At 44.2% G+C, this 21,563-nt stretch overlaps 1 protein-coding gene across 1 annotated transcript in view; it reads right to left on the bottom strand.

Annotated features, from left to right (window-relative positions):
• Positions 1-21,563, bottom strand: part of LOC8025848 (diacylglycerol kinase delta) — a 384,159-nt gene that overhangs the window by 58,329 nt on the left and 304,267 nt on the right. The window contains exons 5-15 of the mRNA XM_042293119.1: positions 20,292-20,396; positions 18,989-19,121; positions 14,511-14,617; positions 12,902-13,030; positions 9,298-9,635; positions 8,463-8,711; positions 7,433-7,493; positions 7,168-7,262; positions 5,186-5,282; positions 4,601-4,783; positions 3,761-3,848 (exon numbers count right to left, since the gene is read on the bottom strand). Of these exons, the coding sequence (XP_042149053.1) occupies positions 3,761-3,848; positions 4,601-4,783; positions 5,186-5,282; positions 7,168-7,262; positions 7,433-7,493; positions 8,463-8,711; positions 9,298-9,635; positions 12,902-13,030; positions 14,511-14,617; positions 18,989-19,121; positions 20,292-20,396 (1,585 nt within the window). The remainder of the gene's footprint in view (positions 1-3,760; positions 3,849-4,600; positions 4,784-5,185; positions 5,283-7,167; positions 7,263-7,432; positions 7,494-8,462; positions 8,712-9,297; positions 9,636-12,901; positions 13,031-14,510; positions 14,618-18,988; positions 19,122-20,291; positions 20,397-21,563) is intronic.

Genomic DNA, 21,563 nt, shown 5'->3' with positions numbered 1-21,563 from the left:
CATCCACCAACATGTAGAGAGTATTCGCAGAAGGTTTCATTAGATTACACTGCATAGTTCATTTTTTATAAATTATTTTCGGTCCACCAATACTAAAGAAAAGGTAGGGCTGGAACACTTTGAATGCATTTTCCTCCGTTCCACATTTTGGCATAAATTTCACTTTAGGAAAACTATCGTTTGTTAATGGGACAAGAGAAAAGACTCACTCATTGTTTTTCCTAACTGGAATTTTATGGGCAATGCAATTGTGGAATTGTTTTTTTTACTTTGTGGATGTCTTTTATAAAAGATGTTAAGATTTTATCGACAACATAAAAGGCAAAAAATTTATTAAATTTTTCACTGCGATATTTGCATAAAATAAATTACTTTTTGGAACTTTTGTTTTCACAGTTGCACTCTCCAGGCATTCTGCTGAGTATCTAGTGAAGAAAAATGTTGGGTATTACATTAGTTTCCCAACAAATGTTTTCCTAAGCAAAGTCGGTGTGTTCCTGATAAAAACGACTATAATTTATTTTACAATTCATGTACTCAGATGAAACTTAGCACTGCATTCTGCCTTGCAAATGCCAGTATATGCCGTAAATGTCATTCATATTAAGCCAAAGGTTCAAAAGTGGACCCTCTTGGGTAGTGTCCCCCCTTAAAGTAAAACAGAGTATAGTACAGTGGCAAAATGAGCTAGTACAGTGGAAATATGAGCTAAAGCAGTGGCAGCGAGCTGGTACAGTGGCAATATGGGCTGGAACATTAAAAATGCCATATGAGAACCCCAGCTGCATTAAAGGGAAGCTACGGAGCTTCTTGAAAAAAATGAGTTAGAAGTGAATTCTAGTGTATTTTTACCCCGTGAACCTGAATAACGAAAGCATTTGCTGCGCAAGCATTGTTAAACGTGACAAAACGCAAAAGACACTCGCTGTATGTGACGTCATCGACGGATCTTTTGGCTGCCCAAGGCTAGGGAGGCGGGGCTTCAGCCCTATTTTCAAACTGCTCTTATGGCTCTCCGGCGCGTCGCATTGAAACATAATTGTGATATCTGTTATTCTAACGGCCAAGTGAATACAATTCAAGTGTTTTTTTCTCAAATGCAGAACCGCCCCATCTTCCCTTTTAAGATCAATAAAAGGGGACGTCAGAATGGACTGCCACGTTTCCTATCGTCGCAGTATGCTAGCAGGTTCCATGGCCTAGCATTCTGGAGGCACCTCATGCGGAATTTTACACCCCTCAGCCAGCACTCGGCTGTCTCGGTTTATGTTGTTGCCGACTGCACGAGACAAGAGTAACAAGAGAACAACAACAATAGACTCGTCTATTGTTCTCGTCTCTGATGCAACAAAAGCTTCCCATCGAATAAAAGTGCAAAAAACTGTGGTACTCCCGTTTTCTCGACATCATTTCGTCGATGAAGAAACACGAAGATAGTCAACCCCTGCTTTCATACAGCGTAACAGGATAGACAATCCAAGTTTTTACAGTGACAGCAATTATGGTCTTGGCAGCATAAGACTGATTCAGACATTTAGTGTGAGTGCAACCGACTGCATTACGACCCCTTGCATTCTACTATGAGCTTCTATACAAGTGTATAAAAAGAGATCTTTGTTTATCATTAGCATAATGCCTGTTGATACTGGGGTATACAGTGGCTAATGTATGCACGAGTGGGTAATGATTTCAAGTCTACCAAATATTCTGAGCTTTCTGGGCTGCAAGACTCGCTTTCGAGTGATTTAACATCCAAAAGCTTCACCATATTTCTAATATCTACACATTTTTCCAGTTAATAAGCACAGAGGTACAGGCTGACAATACTGGGAGTGAAACCATTCCGAAAAAACATACGACTACCGTAAAATCTTGAGATGCCCCACCCCCGAAAGATAGCCCACCCCTATTTTTGGCTTGATTTGCTATACTTATTTAAGCACCGAAAGATAGCCCACTCCTAGTAAGAGTAGTGTTGAGATCAATGATGACCTCGGCATAAATGCGGCTAGTTCGCTATGGCAGGATATAAGCGAACGTTGCTGACTGGGAAGTACAGTCTTATTTGCTTCGTTGCCCCTTACCACCCTGACAAGCTTGGAAGAGGCACAACCTAAGAATAGCAATCTTTTAAAGCTTTTCTTGATTGTACATTGAAAGTTGGCCCACTCCATATTTTCAGCCGATTCACTCTTGATAGGTGGGCTATCTCTCGGGATTTTATGGAACACATTTTCTAAAGGTCAGTTTAAACCTGCCATTCTAAGGATGCAATGTTGGGAAGTACTTTGAAGTAGTACTACTTCAAGTAGGTTTAGAAAACTGCTACTTTACTTGAAGTTCATTCTCTGAGTATGCACTTGTATTTTACTTATAAAGTATTTTTTTCAGCTACTTTCTGCGGAAAGTACATCACCCGACTCCAAAGTACATTTCCCAAATTTGATCATGTTAAATTTGTATCACAAAATGATACTTTATCAACTGTGAAGAAATACCGGCAGGGATATTCTACTTTCACCAGAAACGCAAGCAGACAACGCATCGCTTATTGGCAGCTATAAAATCGATACAAATAAGTCCCTTATAAGTTGATTGTGATAGTTTGTCAGCTAGAGTAAAACAACTACTCTGTGGCCACTTGATTTTATCCAATATTTGCCGCCATTTCTAAAAATAACTGATGCACTCCCCATTACCCCTAAAACAATGCATACCAGATTTAAAAAAAGAAAACAAAAAAAAAAACACTGTACAGAGGAATAAATGGGCATTATAAAATATTGTCAAAAAGTACTTCTACTCTACTTTGAAAGTATATTGTATTTATTGTATAGTTTACATCAAGTACATTGTGTCCGGTGTCCTTACTACTTTACTTGAAGAACATCCTCTAATTTATTTTGTGCTTTACTTCAAGCAGTTTTTAGATGTACTTTACCCAACACTGTAATGATGGCACGGAATGACCAATTTGCACCACAAAAATTGAAAGCCATGACGGCATACTGCAGACAGCAAGAAAAGAATCTCCACTCTCTTTGACGAAATAGAGGCTTCAAAGTTTTGGCGATGCAGTGCCATTACTGCCATTAAATCAGCAGTGTTGCAGCTTCTGACCTTGTCATTGAACTCCTTTTTGAAAAGGAACTATGCGACAAACAAGACTATGGCCTGTTAAAACTGTTATTATATAAAGTGTCCCAATTAAGTCCCCAGGCTCGATCTAAAATGGACCGTAAAAATCGACGCCTGCACGTAGCAATCTAAACTTTTTGTCAAAAGTGTAATTTACGGGTCGGTTTTCTCTTGTAAAAATAAAAAATTGCAAAGCGACGCCCCCTTTCCGTAAAGATAGGGCCAAGAAACTTGCCACGGTAAACGGCGGGCAACGATGCAGAGGACCAAGTCGAGTGGCAAGGCGCGTTTGGCACTCTTATTGGTAGATGGCGCTACCTCCTTGTTCCGGCATGCTTTTAAAGAAATATTGAAAGTGCTGGCTTAGAGATAAATGCGGACAATGATAGCAAAAGTTGAAGTAACAAAAATTTAAAAAAAATCCGGTCGCATAACGACAGCGCCGATGGCGCTCTTATTGCCGACAGATTTCGTCTGTGTGTCGTTTACTTTCTTTCGCTGGTCGGTTATGTCCTCCGACACTGCTCCGACGCTGCTCCCAAGCGAAAGTCACTCTGTCAGTGACTTGTATATAGCAGAAAGCAAAAGGCAATAGCAAACCTGCATGCCAAATAAGCCTCACCTCTTTCCGTGTGCTCGATGATCTGCCTCACTGCCTTCTTGAGACTGTTGGCCCTCAACATGAGAGCCTCCTTCTGAATGAAAGTTGCCTGCATGTAAAGGACGCACCGTAAATGAAAAGGGCAGAGAAAGACGTCAGGGAAACATTTTCAATAGACAATTAAGATAAACCATACATCCCGAGATACGTAGTCAGAAGGAAAGGGAAAACAAATGCTAAAATAATCTAAGAAATAAAATATAAAACACAATTTTGTCTTCTGTTTTTCCTCGAAAGGTGGTCCGACTCAAACTGTAATAGCCCTAACATTAAAAGAACTGGTATGTTACAGGTTAAGAATAGCGGGCAAGCTCCTCCTACAAAGGCCTCTACCTTTCTATTTTAGCAAGGTGGATGCTGGAGAGCAGGCGAGTGGAGAGGAGGAAACTCCGAATCATGAAAAGTAGAGAGCTTTGTGGGAGGGGTTTCTCTTCACACTCGTACGTCGCAACAAACCATAACATTGTGATGGCCGTTCATTAAAACCGTGAGAAAGGACCAGGCTTGATTCTCCACACCGAAGACCAAAGCCTCGGGCACAAATTACAATTGAGTGTACCTACAAAAAAATAAAATATGCCGAAAAGACAATCGTCAGCAACATGGGTTTGCCAAAGAAACATGTTTTCGGACCGTGTGGGAGACACGAGAGACGCTATAGTAACAGGCAGCAGAGCACACGACAGTAACCACCAAGTAGGTGTCAAATTATTCAACTGTTACGCACGATCACTCGACGAAAACTAAAATAACTGATTCGATTGCTATAAACCCACGATCTACAACAAGGTTTCAGCATACCGTCGGGGTTTTCACAGATCCTGCCTTTGGATCCCCTTTCTCCGTCCCTGCGTCTTTGGCCGCTCCGCTGTGCATCTCGGAGGACGAGGACCTCGCTTCCTTGGGTCCCGCCTGCTCTGTGGCCAGAGACTCTTCCTTGAGCGTCTTCAGCAGGGAATCCAGCTTTTCGTTGAGCACTTTGCACTGCAACGTGGATGGGACAATTTCATAGGATCATAAAGTGCGGAACACTCCCCTCTTTTCCTTCGAAGTAGCGATGCGGACGAGTTGGTCCATGTTTGAAACGAAAGTATGCAGCGTGCAAAAATACGAGTACTGCCGAAGACAACCACTAAACTCGCAACTAGACAGTAGCTGTGAACAAGCAAACAAAGAAACCATTCATGTTATGATGGCATCAACATGCCAAACATCCGTTAATTTACAGAAAGGAGATTGCATTCTTGGAAAAATGCTGAAGCCACCATGACATGGAGGTTTCCTCCGTTAGAGTTTTTTCAATGCATGTTTAGCTGCGAGTTCAGCGCTTCTCCTTCTACCATCCTCGTTGTTTTGCGTGTTCAGCCCTTCTCCTACTTTACATACCTTGTGAGAAATGGAGTCCTTGTCTCCTTCGGCACGACCCCGCATGTCCGCGGCACCCACCTTGGCGATGAAGTCTTTCACGGTCTCGCACAGGACCCTGTATACACGTGAAAACAGGCTTGAAGAAAACTGTGCCTCATCTCTCGGGATAAAACAGACTTCACCGCCACAATCATGCTTACAGTAGGGCTTCACTGCAAACTCAGAAGAGGCTGCGATAGGCTAGTTGCAAAAATCTGCAAAGACTACGTGCACGAAAACCGCGGAAGGAGTTATGGGATTGTCCTGTACTCTCCTCCTCTTACAGAATCTATAGTGTGACATTGAAGACCGTAGAGGATACTGAAGGCAGCTACCCCTCTCTCTCTCTTTCGCAGGAGTGTTTTCCAGTTTTCTGCCCCTGTCCTTGCTTTCGTTGCCTATGTCGTCTACTACAGTCAATTCCCACAATTCCTTTGGGCATCACATAGGGTGCTGCACATTCTGCAACAGGTTTACTGCAGTCTGCAAGAAGGCCAAAGAGCTCACAGTAGAGCTCTATTGAAAATGCTTTTACAAGAATGAAATCTCCTTTATATAAGCTGGCTGGTTGGGGTTTCATGATGCAAGAGCTGCTAAGGTCAAAACGTGCAAGAAAGAGCTAAGTAGCTGGTAAACTACGACTATGAAATGTTTGAGTATATACGGAATGGACATGAGCTCAAAGTAGTCATAATCGGTGTACAAGGTCAATGTCATTTAGAATATTAAACACGCTCCAATTACTTGCAGGTCGGGCCTCAGTTTGTGTTTCTGTTTAAGGTCAGTTTGAGTTTAAATATTTCAGTTTAAGTTTCATTTCGAGTTTCAGTTAAACTTTCAGCTAGTTAAAATTTCAGTTCCAGTTTCTCATTAAGTTTCAGTTAAAGCTGGAGTGAGAGTTTAAATACAGTCCAGCCCGGTTATATCGCACTCGGGTATTTCAAATTATCGTTTGTATCAAACAATCCAAACATCCCCTTGAAAATCACATGTAATACTATAGGAGCATTGACTTTTTGTATCCAACTCCCATGGCGGGGACACTCGATACAGCGAACAAAGCTTGGCTTCCCGTTGCCTATTTTGTGTGCCGGTGGCGGTTGTGGGCTGGCAGATTGCCAAGCCAGCATACAAGCGCTAAGACACGCAGCAAAAGAGCAGTTGGGAAAAAAGAGAAACAACGGATAAAAAAAAAAAAAACATGGAGGATGGCAATAGCAGGAGGTAGGGGAAGGACATAGCAGGAGGTAGGGGAAGGGAGAGCAGGGAGTGTTCGCTGTCAGAATGGTAGCCTGCACCCTTTCCCTGAACACTGCTGATGGTGCGCAACTCCCTAACCCCAAAATAAAATGAGCAAAAAAAAAAAGTCTTCAGCAAGTCAAGCGTGTTGACGACAACAGTTGTGCAATTGCACTTCCAACACCCCATCTTTGTTTACATATTTCTTTTACCAATATTGCTTTACCATTTTTTTGGGCTTTTCTTTTTTTGTTATTTGAATTTAGTGAGCTTTCCTTTTTGTTGCTTGATTAACTTTTTTTATGATTTTTTTTTCTTCTCATTTTGCCATTTTTCTTTCATTTTTTTTTTATTATATTAATGTTTTGTTTCTTATGCTGTGTGGAGGTACCGGCCAGGCGCGTCTGTAAGCACGGCGGTGCTTGGGGTCTTTGCCAACTATGCTCTACTGTATTTAGCGGCTCTTGGATACTCTATTTGGTAAGCTCCCATTTGTCATGACCTCCGATATTAGCAGAGACGCCAAAAAATTTCAACTCAAGCTTAATTTAACATATTTTTGTATATCGAATTTTTGATATATCGAACTATTTTGCGACTTTCTTTGAATTCGATATATCAGGGTTCGACTGTATTAGTTCAGGTAAGCTTACAACTTATAACAGAGTACAGAACTAAATTTGCCATGGCTCCTTCTGTTTTGGAGAGGTAGAGCTACTCACTTGGCTGATGAGATGACTACCGAGTGCTGGTCCGAGTGGAGTATTTGTGAAAGATGTGCCACCACGGAATCCTCGTAGACGCTGATTGCATCAAACTGTAAACAGATAAAAGTCACAAGAGGAAAACAGTGTCTGTTATAGTACTCATACAACACAGCTGACCCAATGGATTATGGCAAATGAAAAACAAAATTCATGCACCAAGCTACCAAATTTTTTAAGCCATTGAGCCGTAATAATATGGTGAAATGGGGAACTGACATACTGGTGTGGAAAGCTTCCTGGAAGGCTGAGGCATGGTCCCTTCATACGTCATGATACTCCATCTAGAAACAATACAAAAAAAGACGACACATTTAGAAAAAAAATTGAATAGTCCTGTTTAAATCCACATTAGTCACAGCGATAGCTGCGACACATCACGGCGAAGTCGGTGGGCATCGGCGTTGCGTTCACGCACTCTGGGGTGCGTGAACAAAAGCGTTTGGAGCAAAATAGAGATCTGTTTGTTCCAAACGCTTTTGTTTCTTTTTTAACGGAGTGCGTGAAAGCGCATCTCCCAGCAGAAGCTCTTGGACTTGACAGTGCTACGACGGCAAGCTTTTATAGGCTACTTTTTTTTCCACAAAGCGCTTGCAGTGGGCGTTGGGCACTACAAAAACCCTAATTTAGAGTGGGTCATTAACACTGTGGTGTGGCTGATGGTAATGCGCCCCACTTCACACTAAGCAAACGGAAGTTCGATTTCGGTGGGCGGCAGGCGATTTTTTTCAAGGATTTGGCAACATTGACGCCAGACGCCCTACATTGCCAACTACAACAACATCAACAATGACAACTGCTACTACAACATCAACAACGGACTTTATTTCCAGAGGTGGGAAGAACCCACAACAGCTATCGCTGTAAAAACCAAAGCACTATGTAAATCAGCCCAGCCCAACCATGTAAAAAGTCATTTCATGTAATGTGATTCTTCACGAAACCACCCGCAAAATTCCGTGTGTGAGGCACCACGTGCATCATTATCGTGGACTTTGGAAAAGGGGAATGGTGCACCTTTGTGTCGGCATGTGGTCACATTTGCAAAACAACCTGCATCATGTCAAATGGCTGCTCATAAAGGAACTGATCAACCCAGTAATCAAGCGCCAACTGTACCTAGTCCATATAAGTGATGTCCATGTTACCATACAAGAAGTACAAAACCAGTTGCAGTTGTTCCCAGTTGCAGCTGGTTTCAGTCACAGCAACAGTCACAGTAAAAGCAGTTCTATTCCGCCAGTGCAACTCACCGGTCAAGCAACCTCGGGGTGGCCCGTGCATACTTTTCGAGCAGCTGGGGCAGCTGCGCATCGTCGTCACAGACGGAGCCCCAGCCCAGGACCCGGGCCAGGTCGTTGCCCGTACCCAGGGGCAGCACCCCGGTCTGGCACTGCCGGTGCAGGGCTAGCCGGTCCATCTCGCTCAGCACCCAGCTCACGCTGCCGTCCCCCGCACACACCAGCACCCGCAGGGGCACGAAGGCCCGGAACATCCGCAGGCTGAACGGAGAAACGACATTCAGGCCGTGTCAGGCACTCGGGTTTGTGTAATGCCAATAGCATTAAGGCTGGTTCAAATATTGGATCTACGTTTTGGCGTGATTGGTGTTATAAAAATAATTTTGTGGTTTTACGAATGCCTCGGGAGCCTCATAAGGGTGTTGTGAATGCTTTACGAGTGTCCTAGATTCTCTCGGTAATAATACCAGAAACATCTCGCGAGCATCTCGAGAATATCACAACAGCCTCCCAAGCATTTTAGAAGTATTTTGGGAATAATCTCAGTGTCTCAAGAGCAACCCAAAGAGAATGTGGCAAGAGCATCTCACGCATCTCAGGGGCGTCTCGGGAATAGTTACAAAAGCGCCTCAGGAGTATCTCAAAAGTGTCACAAGAGCAACACAAGCACCTCAAGGGTAGGAGCATCTCAAAACTGTCTCCCTAACCCCCCCCCCCCCCCTAACCCAACAGATGTCTGTTGAACATGCTTACATTTAAATATTTACAACTTAAAGCTACGCTCTGTCATAGACAAAGTTGTCCGGAACGGCCGAAACAGACACGCGGAAGAAGTTGAATCTCTCACCCCAGCCCGGGCCCGCCGTTCATGAGGTCGAACACTTGCGCCGGGTTGAGGAGCTGCTTGAAGCGGCGGATGAATCGCACCCCCTGATTGTTGCCGGACTTGGAGTTGACGAAGACCAGCAGTGGAGTGCTGCCCACGGCCCCGGGCGGTGGCTGCCCCCCAGGCTGCGCCACACCCTGGCTCCCGCCCCCACTGCCCCGACGCGCAGGCAGCACCGCCTCCCAGGGCTCCTCCGAGCCTCCCCCGGTGCTGTGCAGCGCCGTTGGGGGCACGATGGACGTCCGACACACCCCCAGCGGACACTGCACGGGGTGCTGGGACCGGCACGCCGCGTGCGTCTGGGGAGAGGTACAGGGAGAGGACAAGGCAGCTTTCATTTAATTTCTCGCTCTGGTCTTAGCAGCTGTCACCAACTATAGTCGCAGCAGGTGATAACAAGTGTTGGACTGTTCAGATTCGTTTTACTGCGAGAGTTGTTAGTGGTGAGCTTGCCGGGAAATAGCGTTGTCGTCCTTCGCAAAGACTTTCTGTGCCGTACGGCCAGGACAAGCGTCAAAAATCAATGAGCTCTAGAAAAAGCAACGAGCGCTTGCTAGAGGCCAGGCATTCGAAAAAGGCATCTTGCCGTTCTAACTTTGACAGTAGGTATGGTCGACAACCCATCGTGCTGGCGCTTACGCATGACCATCTGAGCAGACAAACCTGCATGCCGTATGGCTAGACCTCGGAAAGTTAGTTGCAGGTCTGAAGAATATGACTTTCAGGTACAACATGCTCGCGAGGCTTGTCGTAGACGAAGTACGGATCGGATACGGCAGTGAAATCGAGAGCGATAGCAAAAATGACCGCATCTCCACATGGTGAATGATGTTGATTGGGGCGAAGCTCTGGTGGTGCTGATGATACTGATTTTATTGTTCATAGGTAGTGCTGATGGTGCTCATAGGTAGTGCTGAGTTCCGGGTTGCATTTCGACTTCATTATTACTGCCTTATGGTCGGTGAAATGCAGAGCCAGTGGTTCTTCTAGCGGATCAGCTTGAATCCGTTAGAAGCCGTGGGAATGCATCTCCACCGCTTAAGTCAACGGTCCATGTCAGAAAGAGAATGTGTGGTATGGAACATGGTTATTTACGCATTTGGGCATTTGACCGCAGCGCCCTCTCATCTATAAACGTTGAGCCAATGCATGCAAAGTTTAGCGTGATTATATACGCATTTGATCGCAGTGCCCTCTCCTGTATAGACGTTGAGCGGCTACATGCAACATTTCATCCATGACATCCCCAGCTCTTGAGTTACTACCACATCTCAGAGCCCCCTACTCGTCCCGCAGTCGTGGCCCAGTGGTTAAGGCGATGGACTAGAAACCCATTGGGGTCTCCCTGCACAAGTTCGAATCCCGTAGACTGCAAAAACATTTTCTCTTTCTATGTGAGCACGGACGCCGGCCGGACGGACAAGGCTGGACCCTGAGGAGCTTTGCCCCTAAAATTGAGTGAAAATCATCAGAATCATGCTCAGGAGGAGGCACAGAAAGGACAGTAATGCCCCAATAATAACGAATTATGCGAGTGCCATTCTGCTGTCACTGTGACATACGTAAGGTTCGGAGTTTTCGGTTTAAACCAATAAAAACCGATAAAGGTATGCCGAATTCATTTTCGGAAATTCGGTTTTAACCTAAAAAGGTAAATTTTTAGGTTCAGCATTTTCAATTTAAACCGATAAAAACCGATAAAAGGACGTCGAATTCATTTTCTAAAATTCACTTTTAACCAGAAAAGGTGACTTTGACCTTCCAGTCGTACCGCAGAGCCGTGGCAAAAAAGTGAACGACAGTGTCTATCGAAACGTGTCCGAATGTATGGGATGGGTGCCATCACAACGTTTTGGTTTAATCCGCGCATCATCAATCGGAACGTGAAGTCCGAAATGCCCCATGACTTGGCCATGTACGAGCCTGTTTTCAAACTAGTTGTAAGGAAGACTGGTTTCATCCAAGCGCTGCATGTTCTGTTGTGCTTCAAAACTTTGCACAGTGTCTGTTTTGGCGGTCACAATTGGTTGATTGGCCGATTTCAGCTCAGGCAGCGCTTCATCTCATAAGCTTGCGAGTGTCCAGTGTTAGCTCAGGGTCATATTAACAGGAAAGGAAGACTGCGGATCATTGAGGAGCACCTGGGAAAGTACATGTGTGTGTACTATAAGATCCCGGGTAATCCCGATGTACAGAACGTGAAGTTCCATATTTTTTAGGCATAGGTTTCATATCTGACTTGTTTGTACTTCTATGTTTTTTTCTTGTTTCTTTTACAGTTGCACACATTTGCCAAATAAAGTGTCCACTCCTTTTTCAATATATCTGTGCGTTATTCTTTCAGTGATCACAAATATCAGAGCTACAAGTATCATCGGATCCGGTGTCCGTTGGTGTTTATTTTATATTCACCGAAAAAAGTCGATAAACTTTTGTGAGCATAAATATACACCGAAAAAAAAAACGAAATTGAACTTTAAAATAAACACCGAAAAAAGTATGCCGAATTTTGAAAAAAATAGAAACCCAAAACGCGGAACCCTAGACATACGTTACACGATAGCGCAAATGCACGATTTTTTAGCACAGAACGTGTTTATGAACCAAATTTTATGCGAAAAGTGTTACACTCTGGCATAACAGAAAAACATTATATGCAGGGCACACATTGCTTATAGAAGTCTATGTATAAGCATAGAAACAATGTAGAAGCTTGCCTGTTGCAACTAGTCATACTACGATCATAATCAACAAGATTTACCAAGCGGTGAAGCAGGAATCAAACCCCAGACTGCGGAATCAACAATCCGACACCTTTGCTCAGCGACATGAAGGCGATGTGAAGGGGACTGAAAGGGTAAAACTGAAAACACCAGAATGCGGGAGACTAAAGAGACCCTGCTGTATTTAGCGACTGTTGTCATGCTCAGCTGACTTCCAAACGACGAATTGTAAGCAAGAAAAGATAAGGACATGTGCATTGCAGCACTCTAAGCACAATTTCGGAATATCCGAGAAATTCAGTGGTGCATAACTCTGTGGCAAACATTTCCTAGTACCTATGTGCATTATTCTTCCGAAAGTCTGTAGGCTTCTACAGTACTTCACAAAATCAACGCCAGAGGAGGGCTCCCTCTGCTGCCATTAAAGAGAGGTGGGTGTGTCACGAGATTGAAAAGTTTCAAAATATCTGCTTTACAGAGTGCTGTTGACCATTTAAAGTCATTTGAAGTCCCTTTTGCAGGGCGGTACTACACAACAACTTGGAGGAAATAGAGAACGGATGAGAACGACCAGAAAGTCGAGACATACCTAATAATATTGCCCATCGAAAGATTCAAACTCCACTGCAAAATGCAAGCTTAAACAAAAAAAGTGAAAGCCGTTTACAACTCCCTGTAATGCCGAATTAGAGCGCAGCTCTTGAGGAGGAGGAGGGAAGGGTACTGGGGGTGGAGGGTACTGCGTCGTAGTACCCTTCCCCCCCCCCCCCCCAGCACCCGTGCATCGTATGCATTTTTGCTGCATATGACGCACACGTATTGGGGACAGTAACTTTGCTCACCGTGGCTCGGCACCAGAGACACCTCCAGTCCTGCAGCCTGAGGACGCTGCCGCAGGTGCGGTCGCACACATTGCACTTGGCACTCACTGGCAGGTTGCCCTCCATCCACTGGTGAGGCATGGTGAGGGTCTGCACCAGAGACGCCGGGTGAGGGACCCCGCAGCGAGGCACCGCCGTGGGCACAACACTTACGTGAGTCACGGTCATAAGTATGCTGCCTGGAATGCACTTTTGACTGGCGTGTTTAGCATCCACCCACACGTCAAAAGTGGATCCGAAGTGGCAGCAAATTAGGAAGCTGGCGCGTCAAGCTGTCGGACATGCCACCCCGAAAATCACGACGGGCAAGAGCATGACACTGATGTAAAGTTGTTGGGCGGAAGTCGAGGGACCGCTTTTGGGGACACAGTGGACATATCAATCCCGTGTCGTCCAAAATGTTTGTTTCAACGAATCAATGCATTATGTTTATTTAAACATCCGGGAAAGCAGAGCAAAAGGCGGCCCGAGCCGCCCGACGAGGTTTGGGCCCCCGGTGCTACAGCAGTTGCAGCTAACAATATTAGTCAATGATGCGCTTGAGTATGCTATTTCATGCAGTTAACCAAATGTGATTACACTTGAGACTGGAGAAAAATGGCACGTAGAAAGACAAGCGAAGGTAAGAAGGCTGCATCCCGTCATTTCTTTGTGACCTTAGTGATCTTCAACCGACTTGTCTGCGCCCTACTCTCACCGTACTTCAAAGTTTCTGTATAGTAAATAAGAGCGGGAACTTTGCAATTGAGAAAGAAAATGCACGAGGCAGCTCAAGAATTGTGGCACCTAACTCCGCACTCATCACGGTCCAAGTGTCGTAGAAATCTGCAAACAATAATACGGCATGCACATTCACCTGCTCCTTGTGCACCTCATACATTTGTTTCCCCTCCAAATGCACCCACATGCTTTTGTTTCCTTCCGACCTCTGACCATTTTTGATGGCACATGCTTGGTCGTCTTGTCGAAGCGCATTCCCCGCACATTCTCCATGTTGCCCTCTAACCAACATGGCCCTCCTCACACTCCGACGCACCAAAGATACATTATGAAACACTCGCTCGCCCTATACGCTTTCTTTGGAAAGATTTCAGACAGAACCAGTAAGCACGAACTACTTCACAAGATAAATTTAACCGGCTTGTAGTGAACCACCCAGCAACAATGACCGATTGAGGACCGGCATGTATTACGGTATTGAAAAATTCAGATGAATAACATTTTACATTGCCAGCTGTCATACACAACAGAAAGCAAAACAAAAAGTATGCAATAAAATGACCAATAGCACAGGTATTCAATCCCAAGCCTATTTTTTAAGCTAAAAAATAATTTCCGATAGTATGTGTACAAAACAATTTACGATTTATTGGAAGTGAACGAATGTTTGGCAAGCATCCTCAATATCAGTTCAAAAACGCAAAGTATCTTCGAAGCATGACCCCTAAGACACGTGAGGCAAACATGGTGCTGAGACTGGTGACATCCTGTTGAAGCATCCAAAACTTCACCGAAATATATTTCTAATTCACAAAGTCGTTGGGTTAAAAAGATGTGACTGCACACTCACTCCGTCTTCGTCCTCAATGATGTCCTTGCCGACTGAAGCCAGTGTCGTCCATTTGCAGTTGCTCGGGGACTTGACCGCACACCTCTTGTGGGCCTTGAACTTGCACACTGAGATGCAAAAAGAATGCAAATATGCGGAAAAAAAATAAACACATTTCATCGGGACTGAGCAAACCGGGCGGTGAAGTTTTACAGCTCTGAAAGGAGTCTCAAGACGATTTCTTTGCCTTTCAATACCTCGATCGCTGCAATATGAAATGATGCACCCATTTTCGTTCCTACGAGTTCGAAATGCAACTGGATAAAACCAACCAGCTCAACTAAAGCCTGAAATAAGTAGCATGATCATGTTCGCCTGTGAAGCAAGTGGCAATGTCTGTAGGGGCAGGTCAATTTTGAGCTTGGATGCTAATTTGCATGGGAAAAATGTAAGGATCACTGCCATCATATAATAATAAATATTAATAAAAATAGTCATGTGCAAATAGTGAATGAAACAGTAGTGAAGCCTTTCACTACTATTGCACCATGCTTAAACGAAAAACGAGTTGAGCTAATGGAGATTGTTCTTAAGCTTCCACTTGTCCCTTTCTAAGCTAAGTTAAATTAACTCTAGCTATATTTATGAGCTATGTCCCAGAGAGTCTAATGCCTACATATAAAGGCAAGGATATCTGCTATATGCAAATATCCTTTCTTCAACTTTGAATTTAAAAAAAATAAAAAAACTCAAAAGATAAGTGCAGGTTGTTAAAGCATCTCTGCCTAACATATGCTTTTGCATAATAGCCACAGCAAAATTTGAACTTTTACTGCAATGCAGAAATCAACATTCACCAAGATTCTCTTTCCTTTTAAATACACCAGGTGCACGCATGCACCATCTCGCTTTGTAAGTGTGCTTTTCGCCTATGCGACTGCAATATTTTTACTTTTTGAAATGTTGATTGATTGCGGTGGGTATGCCCCATTCAGCGCGCTTCTTTTCAAGCATCGGTGTGCTGAGGAAAAGAAACGCCCGCAGAGTTTGCATCCGCAGTTGTTGCTTCTCTGCAGTGCACTGGTGCTCAGTAAGAAGTGCGCTCAACGGGGCTAACCTGCCGCAGTCAACGCTTCGAAAAATATGAATATGGCAGTTCATTTCAAAGGGAATATCGAATAGCGTGTTATTTGAAACTACTTTTTAAAAACTCAGATACTCAGAAAAAAAAATCACTTTATAAATATTCATGCAGACAATGGCAGTGCCATATGCACACTGTACTGCCACATGATTGATTGGACACATAGGAAGTAAGAGCATGATTTCTTCGTAAGATTTTATCATTTGATGATTTTTGGTATTACCGATTTGGCTGCATAATTAGAAGCACTGGCAAAACAAAAAATGACCACATCTGCACGTGGTGAATGATGTTGATTGGGGCGACGCTCTAGTGGTGCTTGTCTGCGTAGACGCTGAGCCGCAGCATGCCGAGTCTTTTGTTCGTTTTCATCCATGTCAGAAAGAGAATGTGCGGTATGGAACGTGGTTATATACGCATTTGAGCATTTTACCGCAGCACCCTCTCGTCTATAAACGTTGAGCCAATGCATGCAAAGTTTAACGCGATTATATACGCATTTGACTGCAGCGCCCCCTCCTGTATAGACGTTGGGCGGCTACATGCAGTGTTTCATCCATGACATCCCCAGCTTTTGAGTAACTACCACATCTCAGAGCCCCCTACTTGTCCCGCAGTCGTGGCCGAGTGGTTAAGGCGATGGACTAGAAATCCATTGGGGTTTCCCGCACAAGTTCGAATCCTGTCGACTGCGCAAACATTTTTTCTTTTCCTATTTTTATCATTTTTTTTTTGCTAACACAAGCACGATCACGAGCACAAACACCAGCAAGATCGATGTGAACACGGACGCCGGGCGGACAAGGCTAGACCCTAAGGAGTTTCGCTCCTAAAATAAGGCTTCCAACTGGAAACTGCACGACACTTCGACGTGTAGCCAAAGCGCGGTGAAAGGTGTGAAGCGCATGCTGGAGGCATTCGAAAGACATTCTGTGAGTAACTGTAGTACAGCTTAAAGGTATGCCAAAGAGCATGTTGTTAACAATGGTAACCACATGCTAAGTTTCGGTTTTCTTGGGAGAAACTTTAGCTCTGTTCCATCCTATTTTAAGCTTCTTCTTTATGATTCACTGGTAAGATCAAAGCTTGAGTATGCAACTTCCGTCTGGAACCCCAGCATGGAATGCCTCATTTTGTTGTTTGAATCTGTGAGAGACAAATCTATACGTTTAATTCTTCCCAGCTATATTGTATAGTACTGCCAGTGTAACTTCTACAATACATTCATTATCATTACCGAATATTGGCTCACTTAGTATCCTCGTTTACGCTTTTTTCACAGAATTTACCACAATTCCTTAATGCGTCGTAACCTACTAACACCTCCGTCGTACATCTCCAGTCGTTTAGACCACTAAAACAAGATTGGCATTTTTCTACGTCAAGCAAACATGTTTTTACTGTTGGCTGCGCTCTCGTTTGGGACGGACGTCTCTCTCTCACCTCCGGGGGCTCACCCGGGACTTCCCCACTGAGGCCTAGCGTTCGAGACCTACTGCTCGACAGCAAACAGCCCTCTACCGACATTGCACAAGGAGTCCCGGGAACTTTGTAGGGTATTTGCGACTAGAGTGTCGTCGGGCGTGTTGCCATAATCCTAACTTCCACCCCTCTCCAATCATAACCATCATCATCACACGAGTTTTAATCTAGGGTCTATGAACTCGCAGCATACATGACGGCAGGCTAGCAGGCATTAGGGTTTCTACCTATCTCCTTTGCCTGGCACGCTGCCATGCGCACACCTGTTTCGCGACAATAAATCACCTTTTACTTTGCTTGTTCCTCCCTCAGACTTCTGTAGGGTGGAACAACCTCCCCCACTAAATTACAACAATGCGGGACTGAACTGCTTTCAGAAATGCTCTTTCAAATTTTTTGTTTTCTGAGGTGGCATGATCGTAGGTTTTTTTACCTAATCTTTTTATGACTAATTTGGACTACTGTGCGTTTCATGAAGACCAAACAAAAGCAAATTACATGTGCACACACACCCCGCTTTTACGTAAGACACATTATCATGATCCCTCATTTCCACAGAGATGAGAGGAAACAAAACTGCTGGACCATGCCTTTCAGCAATCAAAATGCAAGGTCCATTACCGAACACCAAAGGAGCAAAAAAGTCTAGACTCTAAAAGCTGGACTCTATGGAGCAAAAAAAAAAAAGGCATGAATTTCGCCTCGCGGCATTCGCTTTACACGAGACATCGAAACAGCGGCCATCGCCGTGTGTGCGGAGCAAATGTGCCGCCCACGAAGTTCGTCGATTGATTGTCTGCCCCTTCGTTTTATCGAGTTCAGCCTTAAGGAAAGAAGGACTAGAGTCAGAGTTGACACTAATCCTCAGGGCAGGGCCCAGTGTGCTCAAGGCCTCACAAATGACTGCTGAAAGGCAGTGTTGCGTGACGTGCAGTGTGCTCTCCAACCAGTTCATTGCAGGTAATTTGTATGTCTTAGACTGTTGGCCTTCAAATGAGGGTCTGCGAACCCTTTGGGGTCCCTGAAAGCTCTTCTTGGGGTCTCCGAAACCCTTGACCATCAGTCAAGCCCCAACAATAAATTTTTCTATTGATGCAGGCTGTCCTGCAAAGCTAAATAGACCAAACCATGTGCACGGAGTGATAAGGTTGATTATGCTCCCTTTAAGATTGAACTGCACACATTTCGTTTTTTTTTATTTAGCTTTTTGTCATTGTAATTATGCACCTACCTGCCTACCCCCCTTCCTAGCCCCCTCCCCACCCCCTTCTCCCTGGTGGATAGGGTCTACAACCACTTTTGCCAATCCAGAAGGGGTCTTCACAGCATGAGGGGCTGAAAACCACTGTTTTAAACAAACATGAAGCCCCCCCCCCCAATTTGCCTTCGCTATGTTTTGAAATTAAATGGGGCTCCAATAAAAATAGTGCCCTCTAAATTTAGTGGGAAAAGGATGTATGCTACATTTGTGACATCACCATCAGTTTGTGACATTGCAGCTGTTCGTGATGTTGCAACTGTCTGTGATGTTCAGTTGCATAGGAAATCCTTTTGAGAAAGGGGGGGGGGGGGGGGTGCACTATGAACCCGGCCATAAAGAGTGGGCAGAAGGAGCTGTATCATTTCAGGGGAAGGGTTTCAACCCCAAAACCCCCTGGTGATGTTATATCTGTTTCTGCCATTACATGACCAGGACAATGGCTCTCTTTTCAAAATCGCCCCTACAACCAAAAAAAAACAACAACAAAAAACAGTCTCCATTAAAACCATTTCAACATGCTTTTAGAATGCTAATCTCAGGTTCAACAAAGCCTCAAACTTGCAACTCGAAATCATTCCACGATTCTTTCGGTGCTCATCCTTCGCAAGTTACCTTCGCAAGAGAGTCCGTGTGAAGTGACCCCAGAGAGTGCCTCCTTGCAGACATTGCAGTAGGTGGGTCGGGCGTGCGATGTGACATACCAGTTGTGCTGTCCCGATAGAAAATCCTGCTGGTGTTCCGTTCCCTGCGATCCGACAGTCAGTGAATCGTTGATCAGCCGTTTGCAAGGTCAACCATTGCAGAACTGCACAGTCAATTGCACAGCCAGCAGCTGAATGCACAGCTGACAATTGGGCTAATAAATAAATAAACATCCAATCCCTTTTTGCTAAACGCAGGATCAAAGAAAGCTATTCACTCTTTCTCCTGCAAGTTGACACGTAGTGGCACCTGTGTGGGAATAGCCCTCAAGCCATTCTGGCCCTGAACTAGACAGCAGGATTTGCAGTGTCTGCAAGATGGAATATCTATGTGAAATCTTTGAGAGATGGTCACTCGTATCAATGTCTGAATTATTTCACGTCTAGATCGAATGATGTCAAAACATTATGGACTATAGGCAAACCGGAAGTGCGTCAGGGCTGCTTATTGACAGATGACACCACTAAGTTTGTTGTCAAACAAAGAAGGGCAAATATGTATCATAGTTTAAATAAAATCATTCTTGAAAGTTTTTGTTAAATGCATTGATATCTGAGGTCTGGATTAGCAACAAGAATGGCTAGACCATAAGTTCTCAAAACTAGGTTGCTAGAAACCCAGGGGTGCCCCAGGGTACCCTCGAGGTCCTTCAAGTCTCAAACTTTTTTCGATCCCTCCAACTAAAATTGGTCGTTCCGGCTTTGAGCACTGTTTTTGCAACAGCCGAGCCGTGCATTGATGCACAGCTAGAAGCCGTACATTCTTCCGTGTGTGCCTCGCCGCTAAAGAAGTCCAGGCTTTTGAACCGCTTTATTGCAACAGTGCCAAAAGAGGGAGGGTGTTCTCTGGCTGTCAATCAAAAAAGATAGGCGTTTCTCGGCATCAGGAAATTAGGGAACCCCTTCGTTAGACAAACTCGCACACTGTCACACTGATGAATAAATATCTGCCACATATTAAAACAAAAACAGAAGTCTGGCCTTATGCGCACAAGCAAGATATCGGTGAGACAACACAGTATATATGGGTTTTCTCCGTTTCTAGCCACCTTTCAGCCAAGTCCCTAAGAAATAGCCGACATCCCTGAACTCCCTAAAACTCCTTGGTGATTTTACGCATTCCCCATCGGCGGATGTCCAACGCACAGAGCCCGACCCTCAGGCACGTCGCTCTATTGGAATCCCAAGACAATCCACGTGCAGTGAAGTCGCACCTCGTAAAAATCCTTGTTGCACACACTCTTCAGGGCTGAGATCCAGTCTTCCATTTCTTTTCTCGTCTCGGCGCAGAGAATAAGCCTCCGGAATGGTGTGATGATCTGCATATGGGGAGAGAGGGCAACGGATTATACTGGGACTCTGCTTTTTTATGTCGAGTTTCAAGATTGTTTTGCCGACTTGTATATCAATTCTGGGAAGCACTAGCAACGCAATGCAGCTCCTCTTTTAGTTTAAAACGCCACTTTAAAATTGCACATGCAAATCCTGTGCAGGGATTGTCCCAGTCACTGACGATAGTCTGCCAAATGTTATAGGCTCCGTCTGTCTGCTCGATATGTGCCAAGTGAACCGCTCCTGATGGCTTAAGCTAGGGTGATATCATGTTGAATATTTACAGCAGTATACACATACTCAACATGAAAGCAGCTTTACATACATATAGATGCTCTCTGAAATTTACAACATAAAAAGGAGAAAGCCCTTCTTTTTGCTGTTGATTCTTGGAAACAGTCAAAATGTTTCGGGCCTGACAGATTTTTCCTCGGTCAAATTTGATTGAAAAAGGATCTGCCAGACCTGAAACATCCTATACTATTTCCAAGAATCTAGAGCAAAAATGAAGACTTTCTCTTTTTGGTATTTATTCAACATGTATAGATGTGTTGGGAAGAATATGGGCTGTATCATTACATTGTCCGGTTTCTGGAATAGAGAAAAATAGGCAACATCCTTGCAGATTACTTGCTACTCGCACCCATTGCAGGGGATCACATAGCTTCCGGGTGGGAAGTCTGCTGCCTTTTTGTGTACAGTTTCGGTATCTCAGACACCTCATTGCCTAAATGTGCCAGAGAAACTAGGGAGGAAGGATCACCATTTCCCCAAACATTTTCGTATCTGGTCCCAAACCAGCAGATCCTTTTGCCAGGTGTATGGAACAAAAACCCAATGCTTTTATCATATATCATGTCATTTATCCCGGCTGAAAACAGATGTGTGAGACTGCTAATACAGCCACAGGCTAATGTAATAACCCTATTTTCTCTCTGAAATCTCATTAAGAGAATTTAAAAAAAAAAGGTCAGTATGGAAATGCCCCTGCTACACAACTGACTAAGAAATGGCCCCTTATGGCTTTTTTTTCCAGAAAAAGAAATTAATAAAACCATACTTTTTGTTTTATACTTGGAGAAAGAAATATAGAATTGAAATGCATCCAAACTTAGCTGGCACCTTTTTTGTTCATTCGTATTAATATCTCTACT

This window comes from Ixodes scapularis, unplaced genomic scaffold (assembly GCF_016920785.2).
Source record: "Ixodes scapularis isolate PalLabHiFi unplaced genomic scaffold, ASM1692078v2 PGA_scaffold44__24_contigs__length_19508400, whole genome shotgun sequence".
NCBI lineage: Eukaryota > Metazoa > Arthropoda > Arachnida > Ixodida > Ixodidae > Ixodes > Ixodes scapularis.
The sequence above is the reverse complement of the archived record's forward strand: the minus strand, read 5'-3'. Positions and strand labels throughout refer to the sequence as shown.